Source organism: Schistocerca cancellata, chromosome 6, assembly GCF_023864275.1.
Source record: "Schistocerca cancellata isolate TAMUIC-IGC-003103 chromosome 6, iqSchCanc2.1, whole genome shotgun sequence".
Classification (NCBI taxonomy): domain Eukaryota; kingdom Metazoa; phylum Arthropoda; class Insecta; order Orthoptera; family Acrididae; genus Schistocerca; species Schistocerca cancellata.
This window is the reverse complement of record NC_064631.1, coordinates 484,446,446-484,471,309: the sequence shown is the minus strand read 5'-3', so window position 1 is coordinate 484,471,309 and position 24,864 is coordinate 484,446,446. Positions and strand designations below refer to the sequence as shown.

Below are 24,864 nucleotides of genomic sequence, written 5' to 3'. Positions count from 1 at the left end.
AACTATCAGTGCATATATTCCAGTCAGAAGGTGTGCAACATCATACTGATCAATGGTTTGATACTGCCAAGTTTTGTAAATTTGAATCAATTTTGTAATCACTGAAAAAAAATCACATACCCTCTCAATCCATGAAGTTTCATTTTGTTTACTTCTCTTCTAGCTGCTTCACTTTTTTCAGTGAATATATATTATACTTAAGACTACGGAACACTAAAAGAGAGTTCCCACACAGATTTTTAACTCAATAATATGATGTGCCCAGGCTCAGGGTGAGGTAGTGGCACGTAATACTACTGCCTAGTACTGTAAGAGGTAATTATTTAATAACTTATATGACACTGATTTTTCTCTTTATTTAGTCTTCTGATGATCTTTACACATCTGCAAATGTAACTGAAACAACTGCACAATTTGTGACCTGTCAAACTACAAGTAACTTTTTCAGTGAGCTGGCTACCCATTCCATTCCATTCATTCATTCATTCAAACCTTCCAATTTTACTGGGCACTCCAAGCTTTCCAGATTCGGCCAATATTATAAAGTCACTGGAATAGATCAGCATTATTAATGGCCTCCTATAAGTAACATGTAGCACAATGTGGTGCAACATTAATATAAATATTTGAATTTTCAGGGTTTCAAATTATAGTTTCTGCAATGAAAACATATGGTTAGCTGATAACATACAACTTCAATTAGATTCTTACTTGATCTTTAGGTAGTATTCTGATTCACTTTGATTAGACTGATCGCTAGTCCCCAAATTTTATGTAACATCAAAATTGGTGAGATATGTAACGGAGCAATTATATATAAAATGTAAAATTTTATTTCGTTTTGTTTTTTTGCTAGAAAATAAAAGTTCACAGGTAGGTTAGCCAAGTATCTATCTTAATACTTAATCACTTCACTTCTGCCACAAAGTGCTGAAGTAGAAATGTCTCCTAATCAATCATTTAAGTCACACTGGAATTAGTGAACACTAAACAGGGAGAAATCACTTATTTTCACAAGAAGTCAGAGGTGCATGGTGCGTATTTACACAAAGGGACTGTGCTAGGAATAATATTCTAAGAGGGTTCTACGATTTCACCATAAAATAAGAGACACAAAATAACACAACTTGAGTATCCTGGGTTCTTATTCAGCACAGGTTGCAGTTTACTGGAAACACCACCACCCACTTGATCCGGTACAACAATCACATTCTGAACTGCATCTTCCATTATCCCCAAAGCCTCTTGGAGAGGCACACTTTGAAGTCTCCGCTTTCTCGATAATGCTAGGAATCCAGTTCAAGTGAGTTGCCATGTACGAAACTGAAATGAGCACTTTAGAACTGTTGAATACTGACAATGATTCACTCACAGATGCTACAAAGCATAGCAACACATCTCACTTTCCATTTACTAGATCAATGAAAGATGTGCATGTGAAAAACGTCACTTGAATTAGTAGTAGTTCAAGAGCATCTTCTATGACTGGGTTTGTTGGAATTTATGTGCAGATATGAGAAAGAAAAATGCAGCCACAGTGCAGAAAGTGATGATTGAGCCCTGCAGGTGCTGTGGACTCCACAGGAGAAATGTGACAATGGTTGAGCACTAAGGAAAAACACTCTATGCCATGCTTTCCTGAGTTAGGTACTGTAATGGGACACCCTCCTCTAACATTACCTTTTTTTTTTATAGAAATAACCGATAGAATTTTTACTATTGATTCTTGTATAGGTGAACATTCTCGGCTGTTTCCCCTCAAAGAATTCATATGATTTTGTATACAATGTATTCGATTTCAGGCTAAAATATGTAAAAAGAAATCAATTCATTAGTATTCTGTATGTACAGTTCTTCTAGAAATACTTGAAATTATGAAATCTCTGGCATACTTAAAATTAATATTATTAATTGCACAATCTCATGCGAATTATTAAATTTATTTCTGGATTCATTTGTAAGATAATGATATAACATGGTAAAGATTCTACTGTTGTAAAGAACGTTTGTAATTAGTGGGCACACCTCTGATGGAAACAAGTGTTTTACTAATCTTGTGAACAACAATGTAATTGAAGGTTTTATGAAAGAGGAGCTTGTGAAGTCAGTGTGATATAGAAGAATGGGATACAATAAAAGATATTCATATCAACAGGCAAATCTTCTTCAGTTATTCAGATATCAGGAACCCACTAAGTCAAAATTTCAGCCGCAAGAATGTACCCCTAGACACAAGACTTGGAGTCAACAACAACAAGAGAAAATGAAGATAACAAACAAATTCTTCTTTTGTATCTCTTATGCCTCTTTAAGCTTTCGAAACTTTTATAGACAGAGAATTTTAATAGTGATGTGTGGGAGGGTAAGATTACAAGTGTGGGTGTCAGCTGTGATCTGTTGACTGATAATGAAGTTTTATCTGTTGCAGAGGAATAAAGGACAATTATTTGTATTTGCAATTTTTATGTAGCACAACAAAGTTGGATGAACAGTGATGAGATAATATCAACAATGACAGACCGGATGAATTAAGTGGACAGGTCTGGTTGCTAGAAAAAAGAATAGAGATGAGGGTAGTGATATAGACGCGAAAGCTGTAGGACCCAGTTTAGACAGGTTTGAACCAAGTGAAAGTGTAGACTGCAAAGAAACAGTGAAAACCAATATTATGCAGTTGATTTTGGCAAAACCAAGTGCAGTTAATGATCAGTTAACAGAAACAAAAACAGATAACAATAGCAAATTTAATGCGGTCAAAGATCAGTTAACGGAAATACGGACTGAAAACAATGATAAAATGGACAGGGTACAATACCAAATAGACCAACTCGGTAATCAAGTTTTGGGGCTAAAAAATGTGTTGTCAGATGGATTAAAAAGTGTGAATGAAAACCTTGATGTCTTAGAAAATAAATTTATTGTTTTGGAAAACGAGTTAGATGCACAATCTTCACAACAGGAGAAGAATGTTAATGACATCAGAATTCAACAGAAGGCCGTAAAGGAAAAAATGAAACAGAAATTTAGTAATTTAGATTAAAAAATTTTTAATGTTGAAAACAGTATACTATCTTATGTAAATGTTTTAGATAAAAAAATTTGGAAAATTGCATTCACAACAACCTGTATTCAAATAATGGTATTGCATGGTCCAACATTCCAATCAAAAGATTCCCATCGGACAATTCATATCCAGTGGATTTTCTACACCAATGTAGGGATAGTTTTGAGTCAGGCATGAGTGACAATCAAAAAATTAAATTTATTAAAAGATATCTTCAAGGTGAAGCTCTGTTGTGGATAAATCTAAATTTAAGTCAGTGGGAAACATACCAAAGTTCCGAAAAAAGTTTTTTAAATATTTTTGCTCAGAAGCTGAACAGGGGAGAATTAAAAGTGTATTTTCGAATGGTCCTAATTATAGGAATAGGGACGGAACACTGAAAGAGTTTTGTAAGAATCAGCTTAAGAAATTGGCACACCTTGACAGGCCATTTGACAAAATGGCATTGACTGATGCTCTAAAAAGGATAGGTGCGTTCATTGTGAAAAGGGCCGATATATTCTCTAATAGTGTAAGTCGGGGTAGTGTGTTCGAACTTATATAAATCCATGCATAGTTTGTTACATTTTAGTCATAACCTGGTGCAGAGGCTTTATGTTTAAGATTTTCAACCTTTCTATAAGTTATTTGTTTTAAGATATAACCATGTTGGTCTTTTACCTTTGACAGTCTTGGTCTCAGACATGCGCAATGTTCCCCGTCATGTTGATTTGCAGTGCGTTATCTAGTCCTACTTAGTTTCACGTGAGCTCCCGAGGCCCACCGCATGGCGTCCATGGAGACGAGGCCCACGCCAAGGCTTAAGTCAAGTCTTGGTGTTGACTTAGTACTTACGTACCACATTTTTAAAATGTGACTACGCCTATTCAGGCTGTTTCAGTTTTATTTCTAGGCCATACCCTCTTAGACAAATTATAGATTCAGGTATATCTTCTGAAGGAGGCTCAATTATTTGGGCTGAAACCTAGGTAAAGGTTGTTTTCATTACCGCAATCGAGGCTGATAATTTCTTATATATTAGATTATCACGATTGCTGACTGTGCTGCAACGTTGAAAGTGCAAAAACTTAAGTGTGAATTGCAGAGTAACCATGTAGATGTAGATTTAAGCAAAGCAAATTGGTAAAATCTCAGGTACTTTTAATGTTTAGTATAGAGGACAAGATATATGAACATGGATGCATATTGGTGCCTAATCTAGAAGAAAATATTCACTATGTTTGTAGATTTATAAGACTATGTAATTGTGTTTTGTTTGCCATGAATGTAGTATGTAAGAGCACACTGGGTAAGAAAGGAGGAGAAAAGACAGAACAATATTATAAGGTAAACAAAAGTATTTTATTCAGGAGACATAAGACTGACTCAGAGGATTGGAAACTATGTTGGCTAGAACAATGTACTGATACTTTAATTGCTTACACACATGGGAGTTTTGGTCATTGTGGATCAACCAAATGCACATTTGTTATGTTTTTGTGGTGGCTGATGTATTTTCAAAGTTCATAAAGCTGTTTCCTCTCAAGAAATCTAGCAGTAAGCAAATCATATCTAAGTTTGAAAACACTCATTTTCATCAGGTAGGTATTCCTAATACAATTTTACCTGTAACAGTTTTCAGTTTTCATCAAAAGCTCAGGAAGATTTTGTTGATCATACAAAAATAAGGCATATTCTAACCTTGGTGTACCATCCTTCGAGTCATCCTGCAGAAAGATATATGAAAGAGATTGGAAGACTGACTGGAACATATTGTAGTAATAATCATACCAGTTGAATAGATTGCGTCAATGATTTTCAGGATATTATGAACAGCTTACAACATTCTTTGATAGGTTTTTCACCATTTGAAATAATGTTTAATCGCAGACCAGCTAACGTTATTTCTGAAAATGCTGAGTTTCCATCATGTAAAATTCTGCCACTACAACAAAGAGAAGACTGTGTTAGGGAGATGATGAAAAAACAGGGGGATAGGAGAAAGCAGACACATGATGGTAAAGGTAGATTTTCTAAGTTTGACATAGGAGATCTTGTGTTGGTGAAGCCAAAGAGAAATCTAAAAGTGTTGACATCTGAGATAAAGAAATTTTTCGATATTTTAATTGGAACATTCGAGATTCATGAAAATAAATATCCTAATGCATACAGGCTTGTGTATCCTAAATCTAAGATGATGTTTGGATTACACAAATATCACCGAACTGAAAGCATATAGACATGATCCGTAAGTATCTAATTTTTGTTTGTTTGCTCTTTTTTATTGTCATGAATTTAACATGCAAGATGATGTGATTTTTAAAGTTGTGTCTTATCTATTGACCAAGTTAAAATCTATGATACACTATATAGTTGTGTTCTGTAATGGATTCTTGCTTTAGAATTTAATACAGATATGCCATGGGACTAAATGAGAAGATCTTTCTGCAATTTTGAAATGAGACAATACTTATAATTTGTACTGCAAAAATTTGTAACAGTATCTTATCTTAGTATATCTGTGTGTAAAAACTTGATAGTCCATTTTTTAAATTGCATATAACTCTGTTTATTAATGTTTCATACGACATAAATCCCAGACAATTGATTTTGAATAGCTACTAAGGAGAACATATCTCGTGTGATGTGAAAAGATATTGAACAGCATATTCAGAACACAAAACAATATTTCAGGATTTGATGTGATTGCTAGACAGAAAGTTACCCATCTGTTGGAGCGTGTGATGAGAACTCTAAGGAGGAAGCCGAGAGATGTGGGCAGATCCACTCCCCACGCTGCTGTATGGCTGTACCCTGCTGGACCAGTCGACTTGCAAAAGATCGTGGGTGCTGGGTAACATACTCTAGCATCTTTCAAGGCTCTGAAATTTCTCTCTTCTCTTTTGAAGATTTAGAAGGTTTGATTGTATGGATGTTAACTTAAAACTTGAATTCTAGTTATTCACCTTGTCTCTGTAATTATTCCTATAGGTTACTGGTGTAATGTTGTAGTTTTGACCTTTTATTATTTGTTTTGTATTGGTATGTTTCACAGATCTGAAAATTTGAATACCATATCCTGATATATGTATAGATTGTGGCTAGTATAGTAGATTTTTCCTTCTGTTTTCTGTAATATGTATCAGATATTCCTATACATTTATCTGCTATCATAGGCATCATTCTGTACACCATTTGGCAAACCTTAAAGTCTGTCACAAAATATTGTAAGCACCCTGTTTCCAAATTTTTTGAGGGGGACATTGTAGTATATTGTAATGAGACACCCTCCTCTAACTTTACTTTTTTTTTTTTTTTTTTAAAAAAAAAGGGGATACCATTTATACTATCGATTCTTGTATAGGTGAACATTCTCGGCTGTTTCCCTCCAAGAATTCATATGATTTTGTGTACAATGTATTTGATTTCAGGCTAAAATAGGTAAAAAGAAATCAATTCGTTAGTAGTCTGTATGTACAGTTAAAATTATTCTTTTAGAAATACTTGAAATTATGAAATTTTTGGCATACTTAAAATTCATATTATTAACTGCACAATCTGATGCAAATTATTAAATTTATTTCTGGATTCATTTATAAGATTATGATATAATGTGGTAAAGATTCTACTGTTGTCAAGAAAGTTTGTAAACTCTTTTGCTTTACAAACACTTTAGAATATTGTGAATATCATAGAATGCGAGTAGTAGTAGAAGTGGGCACAACTCTGGTGGAAACGCATGTATTTTGCTAATCTTATGAACAACAATGTACTTGAAGGTTTTATGAAAGTGGAGGTTGTGAAATCAGTGTAATATAGAAGAATGGGATACAATAAAAGATATTCATATCAATAGGCAAATCTTTATCAGTTATTCAGTTACCATGCAAGAATGTACCCCTAAACACAAGACTTGGAGCCAACAACACCAACGAAAAGAGAAAGTGAAGATAAGTAAAATGTTCTTTTGTATATCTTATGCCTCTCTAAGATTTCGTAACTTTTATAGACAGAGAATTTTAATAGAGATATATGGGAGGGTAAGATTACAGTATGAACTTATAGTTTTGGTCAAGCATTGAAGCATCATGTGTGAAAAGGTTTGTTAATTACCAGCTGTTGTGAGTTGACAACTTATTTGAATATAGAAGAATTACAGAAAAAGTTTTGTGGGTTTTAATAGTAGCTATTTAAATGTAGACACACTCTTAGAACCATTGCCCCTCTGCAATCAGAAAAGAAGTCAGTATTCAAATACTTTATTTACTATCTTTTTTGCATATAGTCACCAACTGGTGACTTTTGCAAACATCATAGCACTTTTATACAATTTTTGTACAAACAGTAGGAATTTGCGCTTCACATGTACAAGAAGCCACTTACGGGTGATGCACTTGGCAATATATGGTACAGTACTTCATAATGCAACGTACAATTGTTACATAGTATAGATATTTGAATTTACAGCATGTTGTTACAAAAATAATATATATTACAATCACCTCCAAATAGTACATCATATAGATAGCAGAGTTAGGCCTACTTTTAAGAATAGCTACATTTTAATATCAGTATTCATTCAGTGAGTACAAACATTTGGCAGTTAAGAAACATTTTAATTCCCATTTGAATACCTCTGTGGCATCTTATAGCACTTGGCATTTGTTAAACCATATCTGGCCACTAATACAAGGATTATGACCTGTTTTCTTTACTTTAGTTCTGTTTCTGAAGAAGCAATCTTTTTGTCTTGTGTTATGGGTATGCACATCAGAGCACTTAGTTTCACTATTTTTATGGTCCACAAGGAATGTTATTAATTTGTACAGATACAAGGAATATACTGTTAGGTATTTATGTTGTACAAAGGTTTCCCTACATGAATCTCTGTATACTAGTTGATGCATGGTCCTGATTGCTCTTTTCTGCAGTGTTAGGATTCTGTTCATGTGTGTATCAGCAGCACATCCCCATACCTCTATTCCATAATTAATAAATGCATATATTGTCCCATAATATGCAGTTTTTCATGTTTGTTCAGAGACTAATTTTGATAGTTTGCTAATTAAGTGCAGTGAACTGCTGATTTTATTGCACACAAAATTGGTAAGTTCTACCCATCTAAGATTTTCGTCTAGGTATATCCCCAAAAATTTACATTTGTCAGTGTCTACTTTTTTGATGCCACTTATATTATCAATACAGGCTTGGTATGAATTACCACGTTTAAATGGTAATAGCTGGAATTTGTTAATATTGACTTTTAGACCCTGATCATGGAAGTAAATAGTTATTTGACTTAAGCCATCAGTTGCAGCCAATGTCAAGTCATTAGTTTGTTTGCAAAAGAACAAAAGTGAGGTACCATCTGCATAACATACTAATTGGGAGTGTGGAGGTTCCACTAAATCATTAATGAAGACCAGGAAAAGGAAAGGGCCCAATATGGAGCCCTGAGGTACACCTTGTTTTACTGTTTCATAGCTGGATTGGAAATGTTTGATCTGATCATTAATTTCATAACTCAGCTTTGTACACTGCTTACATTGGTTAGATAAGTGATCTGTAGTTGTAGGGATGTGGCATTTATATTGTAAGTTTATAGTTTGCTTAGTAATAGCTCATGGTTCACTGAGTCCAATGCTTTAGTAAGGTCTAGAAATATCCCTGCTGTCTGCATTCCCTCATCCAGGACATCTTACACCTTGTGGAGAAATTCAGTAATTGCCATAATGGTACTGTGATGCTTTCTGAAGCCATGTGTTTCTGCTAGTATATTATTCTTTGTGAAATAATCAAAAAGGTGTTTCAACAAAACGATTACAAATATCTTACCAAAAATTGGTATTAGTGATACGGGCCTGAAGTTTGATAGCTCTTTTTTCTATCCTTTTTTATGCATAGGTTTAACTGTACTTTTCTTCAATATATTTGGAAATGTGTGCTCCCTGATACTACTGTTGATCATTTGGGTAATTATTCCAACTAATTATTGCATTTTTAATTATAATACTACTCAGTCCGTCCCAGCCATATGAGGTCTTATTCTTTAAGTTATTTATTATTTTTCCTATTTCCTCCACAATTACTTCCTTAAATTCAAAAGCAGTTTCCAGTCTAGGGTAAGGCTTTACCATCCGAGTCAGACCTGTGTTATTTACGGAATTTGCAGCTGAAGATATAAAATATTCATTAAATATATTGCAGTATTTATCTGGATCATTAATATGGTTTCCTTCATGTTGGATTCTGTCAATTTGAGCATCTAACTTAGGGGTGGCTTTGAGTTATATATTTATTATATTCCATGAAGTCTTCCCTATATTTGTTGACTGAGCAATTTCCTTATCTAGGATCTGTTTTTGTAAATTTGAGAACTGTTCCTGAAATTGTTTTTTAGCTTGATTGTACTTATCCTTAAATATTTGCAATTTAGTTGACTTATGTAGCACACTTAGATTCTCGATATTTTGGCCGAGTTTAATCATGTAAGTTGGAACAGTCAGTCTGGTGTTTTTTACATTTTGGTTGTGAGTTATTACATTCTTAATGTCTTTCACTGGGCAACAAAAATTAAGATACTGTAAAATAACATCATAAAATTTGGCCCATTTGTATTCGGACCCTTTTTGCTGAAGAACTAGTTGTCATTCCTCAGATGCTAGTTTACTTTTAAAAGCATTAATGTTTTTCTCGTTAAGTATTCTTTTATGTTATACGACCTGAGTCCTTTCTTTGGTGCTTGTGTGTTCACAGTCTACAAATTGATATTTGTGGTCTAAGTAGCGGAAGTCCACATTCCAGCACATTACCTCTTTACTTAGTATTATGTAGTCTATTCTACTAGAAGTAGACTGAGTTACTCTTGTATCTGAATTTACTGCATTCATAAGGTTATAGGAGTTAAGTGTAACTATTAGCCTGCTGTAATGGTTATTGCAAGATGTTGCCCCTACATTCAAGTCACTAAGTATTGTTACCTCGTTTGGGTCACAATATCCCACTATTCTACTAAAAATATCTATGAAATGCCCTACCTCTGATTTTGGTGGACGATAAATCTGAATAATTTTCTGTTTTGCCGTGCCCTTTCCTCAATCTTTGATATGGAGTTCAACGCCTGTCACTTCAGTCAAGCCTTCATTATTATACAGATCTAGATGATTTAATTTATTTACTTTGAGCTGCTCTCTAACAAATACTGCTACACCTCCACCTTTATGATGCTGTCTACAGTAGCTATTTCCTAGGAAATAGCCATCTAGTTTAAAGTAAATAATTTTCTCAGATTTCAGTCCATGCTTAGTTAACAAAACTACACGAGGTGAATGATCATAAACAAAAGTCTGCAAAACATTGAGCTTATTTTTAAGATATTGTATATTTAAGTGCATGAGCCTTAATAGTACTTTTAGTTTGTCACTTTGGATTTCCTCCTGTTCTGGATTGTTTATATTGGGCCAAATCCGGTTGGAGTTGGCCCTTTCCACTAGTTTCCCCGTGTGTTGGGATTTAGGGCGATAGCCCGTCTGTTTTCACGAATTATTGCATCAACAGCTTTGTTTATGTCTGATGCAAGTCTCTTTTTACCAGATAGATTTAAATGTTGACCATGTGTTGTGAAACTAGAGTTTTTGTAGCTGTTGACATCAAGAAGTCATGCATTTTTAAACTTGGAGCAGAAATGTTGTAATTTTTGATTTGTTCGTCGAATTTCACTATTTGCACAAGACCAGTCCGCCAGATCAAATCTCAGAGGTAAAGTCGTTGCTATCACGTTTGTAATCGATAGCAACTGCAAGATAATGATCAGATTTCTTATAAATACACTGGCCTCATCACAGTAAACATCGTTTGATCCCACTATGAGAACAACACAGTCACTTTTAGCAGAACTGGCACATTCTTTTTGTATATTGCTGGTTGCATTTCCGAATTTCACTCCAGGCTTAACAACAGCTGACACTCACGTTCTCCTTAGGAGAGTTTGATACGAAGTTTTAAACATTGCGTGCATGGCTGTCTCCGAATATTTTTAATTTGAATCCATGATGTATGTTTTTGCATGGCAGAAGAATTGTTCTTTGGAGATTTTGTGTGTTTTTTTAACAGTGCAGAGCTGTCTTCAACATTGTCAGACAAGCTGGTACTGCAGAGTAGGAACACGACTTCAAGAGAAAACAAGATGGCAAATTGGAAATTTGTAAAAGAAGATAACGGTTATTATAGGAAACGAGTAAAGACTTGGCATCACACAGTATATTGATCACTTAAAATCAACTCACAACACGAAAAACACCTCAGTAGGTGCTGCTTGTAGCGTTGCACACAATAAGGATATTTCAAGAAAACCTTCATTGCTGATACCAGTGTATTTACTTCTGGGAACTGATGACTGACTGTCACTGCCATCCGTTGCAATTCATGAGCTGTATATGTAACATGCACTAAGTTTGGATAAAGTACATTACACGATTTCCCCACTTCCAGCATGTAAGGAATTGCATTCGTGTACATCAACTGGAGCCTCTCTCCTTTTATATCACCTGGCCATAGTACCTTAAGTAAACCATTAATGAATCTAGTAATAGTTGAACTATTTGTTGTCTTCAAACGTTTACAATAAATTAAATAGGGTTTACATACAGTCTCAGATTCCAACATGGCGACAGTACACAATAATAAATTTTTTCCCCCAGTTCTTGCTATGTAATGAAAACATATGGGACTTACGAAACTGTACAATAATTCTATGATAATATTACATTATGTAATATTGTGTAGTATAATATGAAATATGCTACTGTATCTCAAAACATGTAAAATATTTAATTTAAAACTTTAAAATAAGGGTCCTCTCAATGCAGTTCATCGACATTTTAGTTTTTCTTATAGCTACATATAAAGGGTCAGAATATCTAATTGCATAAAATATGGGCTTTAGCGATCACCTTCTAAAACAGAGGTACAGATTTTTCAGATTTTAAACTTACCTTGCCAAGTATACTGCACACTGCGCTAATAACACATCACACTCTGGCATGCCTAATAGCTGACAACCATGCATTGCTGAAACTGCCATTGTTAGAGCCATGGGATCTGCTAACCCTGTGGCAATAAAAAGAGCTGTCAGTCTGAACTGAAGAGCACTTCACTGTCAAGTTTCATTCATACACAATTAAATTACTTTTGAAAGGAATGTAGAAAGAGGGTGGGAAGATAAGATGATTCAAGCAATTTATCACGGCAAAGGTATAACAGTAAACTGTGACGACATATTTATTCCAACTAAACAAAATTATAAAATTACAAAATTGGACAATATAAACTCCATGTTGAAATATCTACAACATACAGGAGATTGCTTCTCACCATAAAGATGACAAAATGAGTTGCAGGCAGGCACTGCAAAAAGACACTTGCACATTAGCAAAAGCCTTTTACAGAAAAGGAAGCAAACAAACATTCATTCACATTAGCAAGCACACCTCTCACACACATGACCACCATCTCCAGCAGCTCTGACTAGAATGCAAATATTACATGTAATGGAAGGAAAAGGAATAGCAGGGTACGGGTGGGGGAAGAGGAGAGCACTGTGTGGTGCAGTGTGCCAACAGGGGCAGCATAGGGAAGCTGTGGGGCAAGATGGTCGGGGTGGGTGGGGTGAGGGAAACTGGGAGCGAAAAAGGAGAGGAGCGGGCTAAGGGAAGAAGGGCAGGTGCACTGGCTGATGGCAGCATAGAAAGAGAGAATAGGGAGGTGGTGTTAGAACAGAGGCAGTGGAAACTTGGGTGGAGGGTGTGGGGGCAGTCGGTTACCTTAGGTTGAGGTCAGTATAATTTCAGAAGTAGAGAATGTGTTGTTGGTAGTCTGGGCCCTGCATGCTCTATCAGACAGAGCTCTTTTCTCCAGCTGGACACTGCTCTCCCTTCCCCTTCCCTTTCCCCACCCCTCCAGACTGCTACTTCCACTCTATGTGCCATTTGCATTCAGGTCCGAGCTGCTAGAGATGGTGGTCACATGTGCACGAGGCATGCTTGCCTGCGTGAATAAATGTGTGCATGTCTGGCTGAAAGCTAATCTGTAAGTGTCTTTTCATTATGGCTGTCTGCAGCTCAATGTGTCATCTTTATGGTGAGTAGCAATTTATTGTTTCCCAGGGTGTATACAGGGACAAGGAAAAAAAATTCCCGGATTATTCCCGGATTTCTCCCGGATATCCCGTTTAAAAAATATGCTTTTTCCCGGGCGACCTACTGTCACTTAGCACAGTAAAAGTTCCCTCGGAACTGTAAAACTTATCAATCCTTTGAATGGTTAACGTTATATATAATCGCGTAGAACTTCCCGGAAAAAAAAAGAAAAGCCGGAGCAGAGAAGTTTTGGAAAGACCTTTGATTTGCAGCAACATATACGCTGCATATTTTCGTATTACGAAAGTATAAATTCGAATTGCACCAAACACAGCTTGTTAGTTTCCGGAGCATTGCAACCGAGGTTGTGATGTCCTTTCGTAAGCGAGTCATATCTCAAGCCACGAGATCTCGCCAGCCGATGACAGCAGCTATTCAGAGCATAGGACACGTGTTATAGTCAGCCACTAGCAAGATTACTGGTTACATAGCGCGAACACACAAGAGGAAAAGTTAACGGTTTACATTAATGTACACAGTACCGTATATCTACAAGAAAAGCTAAGCTTTCACGTGTAATATTGGTCTTTTTTTGGTGTGATATACTTTAAGATACATCACACAAATGTGCCAGTAAATTTAAAATTGTGACGTAAATGCCTCGGCTCGAAATTCTTGAAGTGGCTGGTCCTCAAACTGTTCGGTTTCGAACGCTCTGTGATTTAGATATCCATCCCACTTTCACACACGTAACATAATTCATCTTGCGTAAAAAGAAATTTACTTTGAAAGTAACGCTTTTCTAACCACCGTTCGCAATACTGTTAGTTATAGGTTCGATTTACCAGTTGCCAGAGAACGCCAAAAACGAATTATTGTGCGTGTGCAACTGCAGTGGTGTAGAAAGCCCGCATGTTCGTGTGTATAAAGCACTAAGAGAGCTTACACTACACCATAAAAGAAACAGGGCATCAGAGGATACTCCAAAAGGCATCAAAATTTCGTGAATCATACTAAAATGCATAATTCAGCTTGAAGTGCACATTGTTTTTTTCCAGATTCACAATGAAGTAGGTAGCTTTTCAGTGTGGTTTTTGGGATGTAAATTTTCTTGGAGTACCAGTACTCTACGATCTCATGTTTGGTTCTTTATTATGGCATAATGCCATACATGGCAGAAGATGATAACGTGCACTTGAAATTCACCGAACAGTTGGAAGTACCCAAAATTGTTAAATGAAACACTTCGTTTCAAATAAAATGACTGCCTCAGCGGAATTTCTTTAGCAAACTTGCAAAAATAACTTCATTCTTCTGCAAGGCGATTAATGCTTGACTGCTACTAACTTGGAAAGAAAATAAAATCAGAAACTGAAATTAATAATATATTTTTGCCCTCTGTAATTATGTGAATGCATTTTAATTCACTTGATAGCTCCCGGCCACAGAAATCCGTTTTGTTTTCATTTGACGTGGGAGCTGTACACAAAGAGAAGCAGCGAAATCACTTAACGTAAACACGGGTCACGTGGAGACTAACCCCCTCCCCACTACAACTCCAGACAACTCTGTGCAAGCGCGAATCTGGCAGCTAGGGCGCGCGAGAAAAATTTTTCTCGTTTGCATCTGGCTGCTTGCTGCTACTACCGATGCAGCTAACTGCCAAACTTCAAGTAGCGGGAAGCGGGAGAAGGTACTGTTTATACGCGAGTCAAATGCGCATGCGCAACAGACCGCTGGCAACTGGTCAAATGAACCTAATGTGAACAGTTGTGACGTCATGCTCACAGCAAGCAGTTTATTGTTACGAAGAATTACAGTCTGCGCCCTACGGCCTTTAACATATTTTTGCTATCTGTAGACGCTTGTGCGTGCACGGTGTTTTGTTGTCGTAAAATGCACATTTCCTTTGCCACTACAGTTTTATTTTTTTCCCCTCTCGTTTATATTTATTGCTGCAGTATCATTCTCCAGTAGCAGGATACAATAACATTCTTTGCTAGAGAATCAATTCTGCAGTCAAAACTACAAAAATGTAACTGAAAGCTAAAACAATGAAAAATTCCCGGAATTTCGAAAAATTCCCGGGTTTTCCCCGGAATTCCCGGTTGTCCCGGGTCGTATACACCCTGTTTCCTTATATTGTTAAACAAAATTATAGATGGAGAGAAAATTAAATCACTGAACAACTAAAACTAAGTACAATCATAGTTCTGAAAATAAGTTTAGGACATTTATTATTTTGGAAGCAATGAATAAAAGAGAAAATTGTAATATTTGCATGCCATACTCACAAGTAAAAGCATGTCAAAACATCATGGAGAAACTATAACCATAAAATGTACATGTAGTACATAAAGGGAATTAAAAAGTGGCATTAAGCAGCACATTAGTGGACAGTATGCTGCTTGATATTTAATTTTTGTACATAAGCTTATTTCGCTTTATTGCCTTCATCAGCAAATGACCACATTTATTTTTATTTTACATAAAATATAATTTTTTTTTTTTTACATTGGATATTGTACTCACGTCCTGACATCGTAAACGGACGTACATCAACTTTGAGGAAACTATTATTGCTGTCCATAGTTGTTGGACATAATATTTTTTTTAAAAAAACATTATTAAGTTGTTTGACAATTTGATGTTGAATGTACACTATTTGATCAAAAGTATCTGGACACCCCCAAAAATATTTTTCAAATTAGGTGCACTGTGCTGCTACCTACTGCCAGGTACTCCATATCCGTGACCTCAATAGTCATTAGACATAGTGTGAGAGCAGGCTCTGTGGAACTCACAGACTTTGAACATGGTCAGATGATTGGGTGTTACTTGTGTTACATGTCTGTAAGTGAGATTTCCACACTCCTAAACATCTCTAGGTCCACTGTTTCAGATGTGATAGTGAAGTGGAAATGTGAAAGGGCACGTACAGCACAAAAACGTACAGGTCAACCTCGTCTGTTGACTGACAGAGACCACCAACAGTTGAAGAGGGTTGTAATGTGTAACAGGCACACATCTATCCAGACAATCACACAGGAATTCTAAACTCCACAGAATCCACTGCAAGTACTATGACAGTTACGTGGGAGGTGAGAAAACTTGGATTTCAGGGTCAAGCAGCTCCTCATAAGCCACACTTCATGCCGGTAAATGCCAAACGACGCATCGCTTGGTGACAGGAGCGTAAACATTGGAAAAACATTGTGTGGAGTGACGAAATACGGTACACAATGTGGCAATCTGATGGCAGGGTGCGAGTATGGCGAATACCTTGTGAACGTCATCTGCCAGCGTGTGTAGTGCCAGTAGTAAAATTCAGAGGTGGCGGTGTTATGGTGTGGTTGTGTTTTTCATGGAGGGGGATGTACCCCTTGTTGTTTTGCATGGCACCATCACAGCACAGGCCTACATTGATGTTTTAAGCACCTTCTTGCTTCCCACTGTTGAAGAGCAACTCGGGGATGGCGACTGCATCTTTCAACATGATTGGGCACCTGTTCACGATGCAAAGCCTTTGGTGGAGTTGTTACACGACAATATCCCTGTAATGGGCTGGCCTGCACAGAGTCCTGACCTGAATTCTACAGAAAACCTTTGGGATGTTTTGGAATGCCGACTTCGTGCCAGGCCTCACCGACTGACATTGATACCTCTCCTCAGTGCAGCACTCCGTGAAGAATGGTCTGCCATTCCCCAAGAAACTTTCTAGCACCCGACTGAAAATACACCTGTGAGAGTAGAAGCTGTCATCAAGGATAAGGGTGGGCCAACACCATACTGAATTCCAGCATTAGCAATGGAGAATGTCAAGAATATTGGAGGGTGGTTTTGTGGATCTCTTCTTCTACTCTTCTTGCAGATGTGTGTGACCTGTGCTTCTTTTGCAAGAACTGGGCAAGGTTTTTTTGTTTGAGGGACCTCTGATGGACTGTACTTAGAAGAGGGGCTAACTCAGCCGTAAATTCAGTATAGAATCTGACAGGAACTCCAGTAAAAAAAATTGACTATACTGTTACATGCCACAATGAAAGTTTAAATAGAATCACTCAGAAGCAACAACGGAATTCTAAGAAAAATGAGGTCTCTGTGAGATATTTAACGTCTGTTATTTCAGGACACACAATAATCCAAGACCTTTTAAGAGGCTTAGAAAGTAATTTGAGTGAAGGAAACACGAAGAAAGTTATGTAAATATCAGTGGACGATCCGAAGGTCCCGAGTTTCAGTCTCAGAGCCTCACACATTTTCAATCTGCCGGGAAGTTCCTTGCCGAAGTATGTGTGGTGTCACAGCCAGACACCACACTTGCTAGGTGGTAGTCTTTAAATCGGCCGCGGTCCGTTAGTATACGTCGGACCCGCGTGTCGCCACTATCAGTGATTGCAGACCGAGCGCCGCCACACGGCAGGTCTAGAGAGACTTCCTAGCACTCGCCCCAGTTGTACAGCCGACTTTGCTAGCGATGGTCCCCTGACAAAATACGCTCTCATTTGCCGAGACGATGGTTAGCATAGCCTTCAGCTACGTCATTTGCTACGACCTAGCAAGGCGCCATTACCAGTTACTATTGATGCTGTAAAACATGTACCGTCAAGAGCGATGTTCACCATTTATGGATTAAAGTTAAGTATTCCACAGCTACGTCCTTGTTTGCTAGTCTAATTTCCTTGTCCTGTTCCAGACCTCACGCCAGCCTGCGTAAGCTAAAACACGTGCCTTTCGGCTTCCTCTCATAGCGGGTTGGCTCTCTTGCCAATCCACAACAGTATGTTAGACATTTTCAATTATATATTAACTTAAACCAGCAATTTTTAGGCAATAAAAATACTGACTATTTAATGCATGCTCAATATTCAGTTTTTCCACCTCTAAAGACTATTTGGGAAAAATATAATAAAACTCTGGAAAAGTCTTGGAAAAATCAGGGAAATTTAATAAGCCAGTAGACTAGCCACCCTGAAATGGAACTGTATCCATATATTAACAAAAATAGCTGGATAGCATTTTATGCCAAAGTGATATAGATATCTAGCCATTAATTTTTTTCGAGCCATCTGCCTTTTTATAAAAATGGTCACTAAACCTGTAACTTAAGGAAAAGTTACAAAAAAGAACTACTATCAACATTAGTCATATTACCTCTTAATGATCTCTTTAGCAAATATAAAGTTGTGACAAGATTACACAACAAATTATGTAAGTGTGTGTGTGTGTGTGTGTGTGTGTGTGTGTGTGTGTGTGTGTGTGTGTGTGTGTGTCAGTAGTCAGTAACGGACACACACACACACACACACACACACACACACACACACACACACACACACACACACACACTTTGTCCTGGCAAACTATGTGCAGCAGCACTGCATCTAAATATTAATCATTTTATGTTGCAATCGTGCAGCAATTTCCTTTTCAAACAATATCCAGTTATTGCCTAAATAATAAGAGTGAATATGTTGTACGTCAGAATTACAATAGAAAGTACTTCAATGGAAAAATGACTGTTTCTGAAGAATAAGAGGTGGAACTGTAACAGATAAGTGTGGCAAGAAGTAAAAGTAATATGTTATTCAGAAGCAATAACAAACCTGTGTCTTTCTCAGGTTATTACAGTCTAGTAAAAACTATGAGACTCTTGGGTTGGATGATTTTAACTCTTGGTACACGACCCTACAATGTTAGAAATAATAATGGAATGTAAAGGTGTTGAACAACTGTCCTTAGTATCTGCAATTGGAAACAGAATACTCTGCTGAATGAAGAAGGAAACAGGCTGTGAAGTTGGCTGCCATATTCAAAAGCGCAAAGCAGTGGACTTGCTACTTCTCTTTTAAAATTATATTGATGTCAGAGAACACTAAAACACACAGTTCCAAATCCTTCTTATATATTCAGGAAGTACTGGATACGGTACTTGCAACGCTTGTTGAGGATACAGGATAATGCAACAAGAGGAGTAACAAACATGCTAGTTAGTGCCTTCAGATTTGGCATCAACCTGATGGCCTAAACAGGATGCTGTATTTCATGAGAGCATACTATTTGCCACTTTCCAATGCTCAAAGCATTGTGTTTTTCCTTTACACCCACAGTGTTTTGTCATGACAATTACTTGCTATCTACTGCTCTCTACCAACCACCAATCTCACTGCTTGAAGGTGATGAGCATGGTGTTCCATCAAATTAATTAGAGCTTTCGGCAACACTTTCCAGTTCAACATCAAAGAGCTACAGTAACAATAATAAAGTTATCAATTGCCAAGGCCAAATCCCACATAAAAATTGTTCTTACCAATGTCTTCACTAGCAGCTCTAACAAGTCGTCTCGCAATAAATATAGGATCTTCACCACCTTGAATCATACGAGCCAACCAATAGAGGGCAGCATTATCGTCAGACGCTCTAATGGATTTATGCAGTGCTGAAATTATGTTGTAATGTTCTTCACCTTTCTTGTCGTACAGTATATGAGAGCGCTAAATGAAAGGAGAAACAGTTTTAATCAAATTATTTTGTGAAAAATCACATAACTTTTGAAAATGGAAGTATAAACTATAATGAAATACATTAGGAAACTCCTGGAGGAAAGTAAACAATTTGAAGAGTAAAGTTAACACGGTCACCCAACAGTAGAGGCACAGATTATACCCACACACACTCCATGCGAGCACAGATGCATATACGAGGTGTGATCAAAAAGTAACAGGAATTTTTTAATTTCAAGTCCTCGGAAAATTTTTACTTACAAAAAAGATGGATCAAAGAATCTGTATTAAATTTTGCTTAAAAAAATGGAATCTAATCCTTAGGTGAATCTACTATGTGTAAGACATGAGTTTATGAGTGGTATACACTCATACAGTGGTATATTGAAAGAGGATCAAGAAGACGCTGAAAACGACGAACACTCGGGATACCCTAGCACATCAATTACTGATGACAATGTGGAAAAACATGAGGATATGGATATGATGTTGAAATCAAGGCTCCTTCCAACAGAAACTGCCTGAAGTGCCAAGACCAAAAAAGATTCAACAAGTATGATAACATGCTAAGGTTTTCCTCATTATTTTTTTTTATTACAATGGGATAGTACATCTTGAGTTCCAGCCTTATGGTTGTACAGTCAATTAAGAATACTACCTGGACGTTATGTGCCGACTGCATGAAGCAATCTGAAGAAAATGACCAGAACTGTGGCAAAACAACTCGTGCACTCACACCTCAATGCTTGTTCATGATTTTTAGGCAAAAACAAAACCATTATATTGCCTCAGCCACCATATTCATTGGACACATCCCCTGGTGACCACTTTCTGTTTCTGAGGCTGTAGAGAACTGTGGGAAGAAATAAAACAAAATAAAACAAAATAAAAACTGGGGCACAAGCTGAACACCACAGCGAAAAGCGAGTTCCAGAAATGCTTACGAGATTGGAAAAAGCACTAGCACAAGTATTATATATGAAGGGGATTACTTGAAAGCAGGACAAAGTTGATGTCGATGTTACATAAAGATACTTTAAGAAAAACAACAATGCCCTTACTGTTTGATCACTCCTCGAATGTACGCTATAGCCCTGAAAAAGCATTTCTCCAAAAGCTAGCAAAGTTCTCAGTCTTGTTCATGTGCCATTCAATGACTTAGTGGCTCTACTATCCAGGGTGTTTTTGACCTTACTTCTTAAACTATAATGAAATCTACATTTATCACACATAATCGAAATAATTTAAGTGACAAGTATATTTAGCATTTTGTGTTACAAGAGTACCGCAAGTTAAGGAAGTTTTCAATAGAGATGTTTCATTTTATTGGTCAAGCATCCACCATACACAATTTGTTTCATTAGTCAAGCACTGTCAGTGGTGATTGGTGTTTATTGTCCCTTTTCACATGTTTTAATGACAACTGGTTATTCTCCTTGTTGGCAGATGTTCCAGCAAAAATAAACTCGATATATCATTTACTTTATAAGAGCACATGAAAACTAAATGCAGTTACAGAAAAAAAATAGGCAATGAAAAAAAGAAAGAAGAGAAAGCAGTGAAATCTTATCCAGCTTCTTCCAGCTGCAACATCTGCCCACAATGACAAGAAAAAAAAGCAGTTGTCATTAAAACAAGTGAAAACAACCACCGCTGACAACACTTTGTCAATAATCAAAATGTGCCTGATGAAAAACTTACTTAATTTACAGCTGCTACGGAGGATGGCCATCCAAACAAATACACTGTAACTACTCTTTCCCTCTGTTTACAATTACTCTAGCATTAGTTGTGACTTCTTAGTGACCCACTGCATTTATAATTTTCTTAGCATATGTACAGGGTGGCACATATTGTATCCACTAACTTCAAATGGTAACAAAAAGATGACGAAGACAAGTAATAATTTAATACAGTTGTGAAATGTAAGTACACAAACTGGCAATTACCACAATATGTAATGCACACCGGCAGACATCACTATGACTTGAAAATGAATTCCTCCGAATGCCCATTGTGTGACAGGATACACTGCTGAAAGCCTTGCAGGAAGGCTTCCATAACACAATCTAACATATACTGCAGAATGGAACTTATTTCATGACAAATGCCAGTCTTAAGTTCACCTGTTATCTGCAAACAACTGGCAAAGAACTTTCTTTCACATAAACCCCAGAGGAAGTAATCCACAGCTGTTAAAATTGGGAATGGTACAGCCAAGCCACATCACCAAAGCAGGATATCACACAGCTGGAAATGTTTGTTGGGGTATAGCCCACATTTCTGAGTGTTGTGCGAGACACTGAACTTTGCACCATCCTGCTGAAAACAAATATTCAACTTTCTCCAAATTCCAGAATGAAGAAATTCTGTAACATATTACAGTACTGGTCGGCATTTGCTGTTGCTGCACATTATCCAGCCATAAAAAAATTTGCTTCATCAAACATCAGTATTTGTTGGAGCAATAGTGTTTCTCAGTTAATCACTGCACGAATGTCAATGCAGTTGGCGATTCTGTTTTACACCTATCAATCTCCTGCAGTTTATACAGATGAAACTTCAAATCTTCCAGTAAGAGGCTCAAAGAACATCTCAACAGTTGTAATATTTGTGCACATCACCATACTGAATGTCTGCAACTGTATTAAAGTGATATGTGCACTCATTTCAAATTCTCACATATTTGAACACTTTTCCCGACAGCCAGTTAAAAACACTACCAGTGAACTTCCACTGCTACATCCAACTCTGACTAATGTGCCTCTTGAACACAGCCAAATGAAGATTATTACTGTGCTGTTGCAATGCCTGCTGAGCGTCTATTGTTGTCACCATCATTTCATCCTCATCACTGGCATGCATGTCTCCCAATGTGGCATCGATTGAAATAAGACTTGCACTTGGCAGTCGAACTTCCCCGGATGAAGCCTCGCAGCCAACAATACCACACGATCATTTTATTTCACCTGTGACAGACCCGTTTGGATTAAGGCAACCACTGCTTCATGGCATACCAACTGCATGGTTCCTCCAATTCAGAGACGAATGCATCATAACATTCAAATCACATTTGGTAAGGGTTGTGAACTGCAACTGGTAGATAAAATATGCTTTACACTGTATTTCTGAAACTAATCTCTATTGATAGTTCATGCTGTGTTTCCCACAGCAAATCTATTGCACCTGTAATGGGCTGTTTAGTAGTAAGTGCTAGGTTTGCTGCCACAGTGAGAATGTATTCATTAAATTTGGTGGGCAATGATTTTAATGTGTTGTCATTTTTGCCACAGTAATTTTCTGGCAAAACTATTTCTTTTGTATCACTACTGTGGTTTGTTTCTAGTTTAATATTTCGAACTGTTTTTGCTTTATTCTCAGAGTGTGTAATTTTTTGAGCTTAGCACACATGTACTGGTTTTTTAACCCTTGTCTACAACTCCCCCGAGTTGAACAGGACTTTCTTTTCTTAGCACAACAGACGTTCTCATGAGTTATCCATCCACGGTCCCTGCTGTTATTTATACCACTCTTGTTTATTTTACTGAAAAACAAGACTCAAAGTGCTGTATGGATGTGTTAAAGTTAAATTTTGCATCATCACTGGCTTTTTTAAAATATAGATCTCTCCCCAATGTTCTTCCCATAAGGACTCTCTAATCACTATGATCAATTGTTTACAATTTTGTGATACAGTAATTGTTCTTCCAAGATCTGAACATAACTGGTCAGCATATTTTATTGTTTTTATTCAATCACCGTGGTCAGACTAACTATTGCTGTTACATCTGAATCACTCAGGTAGCTGGGTCTAAAAACAAACTGACAATGACTATTGCACTACACCCTTCACTCGTCAACTGTGAAAATATAAAAAATCTGGACATCAACTATACTAGTTCCCCTTCATCAGTAGAAGCATTTGTGCAAATGCTTATCTCTCACAGCTTCTAAACTCCAGTTAGCGAGTCTACAAATGATCATATTGACAAGATGCATCAATATGACCAACAATTTGCCATATATAGATGTTTGAAGTGAATAGTTTCTCACTACAGTAAAAATAAATAAATAGCCACATACACAAAGGATAAACCAAAGCAAAACAAGCCCGACTGCCAGTAAGAAATCTCAAAAAAACAAATATAAGGAAGAAAACTTAGCACTGGAAACAACACCACTTACTAAAACACTGACAATGTAAAACAAAAAGAGCACATATGTGCTTCTATTGTCATTGTCTTCAATCCGAAGACTGGCTTCATGCTAGTGTATACTGTGGAAGTCTCTTCATCTATGCATAACTTCTGCAACCCATGTCCATACGAATATGCTTAGTGTCTAATCAGTATATAATCAATCTCAAACCTTCCAGTGTTCCACATCTCTTCCATGTCTATAATCTTCTTTTATAATTCTTAAACCAAGCATTATCAATGATTCTGGTCCACGTTCACCCATTATTTTTCCTTCTCCTTTTGCTACTACTGAATTTCAGTATCCCATCACAATAAAATTTTTATCTCCTTTAACTATCTGAATAATTTCCTTTATCTCATCTTATACTCTTTAAACCTCTTCATCGTCTGCAGATCTAGTTGGCATATAAACTTGTACTAGTGTGGTGGGGGTATTGGCTTCATGCCTGTATCAGCTATGCTGTTCATAATAGCTTATCCGCATTCCTATTTTCTCATTCACTATTCAGCCTACTCCTGAACTACCTCCATTTGATATATGTTGATAACACGGTACACATTTAACCCCAAGTCCTGTTCTTCCTGTTACTGCAATTCATTAAACCTCTTGTAACTAATTTCAACCTATCCATTTCCCTTTTTAAATTCTCTAATCTGCCAACCAAATGAGGGGATTGAACATTCCACAATCTGACCATACTGATGACATCTAATTGAGTAGTGCCTGCCTAGAGATCCGAAACTGCTTGGAGATGCGAATGGCTGACTATTTTACCTCTGGAATATTTTACCCAAGATGATGCCATCATCATCATTATACCATGCCCTTAAAGAGAATAATAAGTGCTGTACTTTCCCCATGCTTTCAGACTTTTGCAGTACCAGCACAGCAAGGCCATGTTGGCTAATATTACAAGGCCACATCAGTCAATCATCCAGACTGGTACCCTTGCAACTACTGAAAAGGCTCCTACACCTCTTCAGGA

At 37.0% G+C, this 24,864-nt stretch overlaps 1 protein-coding gene across 1 annotated transcript in view; it reads right to left on the bottom strand.

The window, feature by feature from the left end:
• The window catches only part of LOC126190636 (ATPase WRNIP1-like), a 91,111-nt gene that overhangs the window by 16,432 nt on the left and 49,815 nt on the right, over positions 1 to 24,864 (bottom strand). The window contains exons 6-7 of the mRNA XM_049931055.1: positions 19,487 to 19,670; positions 12,037 to 12,151 (exon numbers count right to left, since the gene is read on the bottom strand). Of these exons, the coding sequence (XP_049787012.1) occupies positions 12,037 to 12,151; positions 19,487 to 19,670 (299 nt within the window). The remainder of the gene's footprint in view (positions 1 to 12,036; positions 12,152 to 19,486; positions 19,671 to 24,864) is intronic.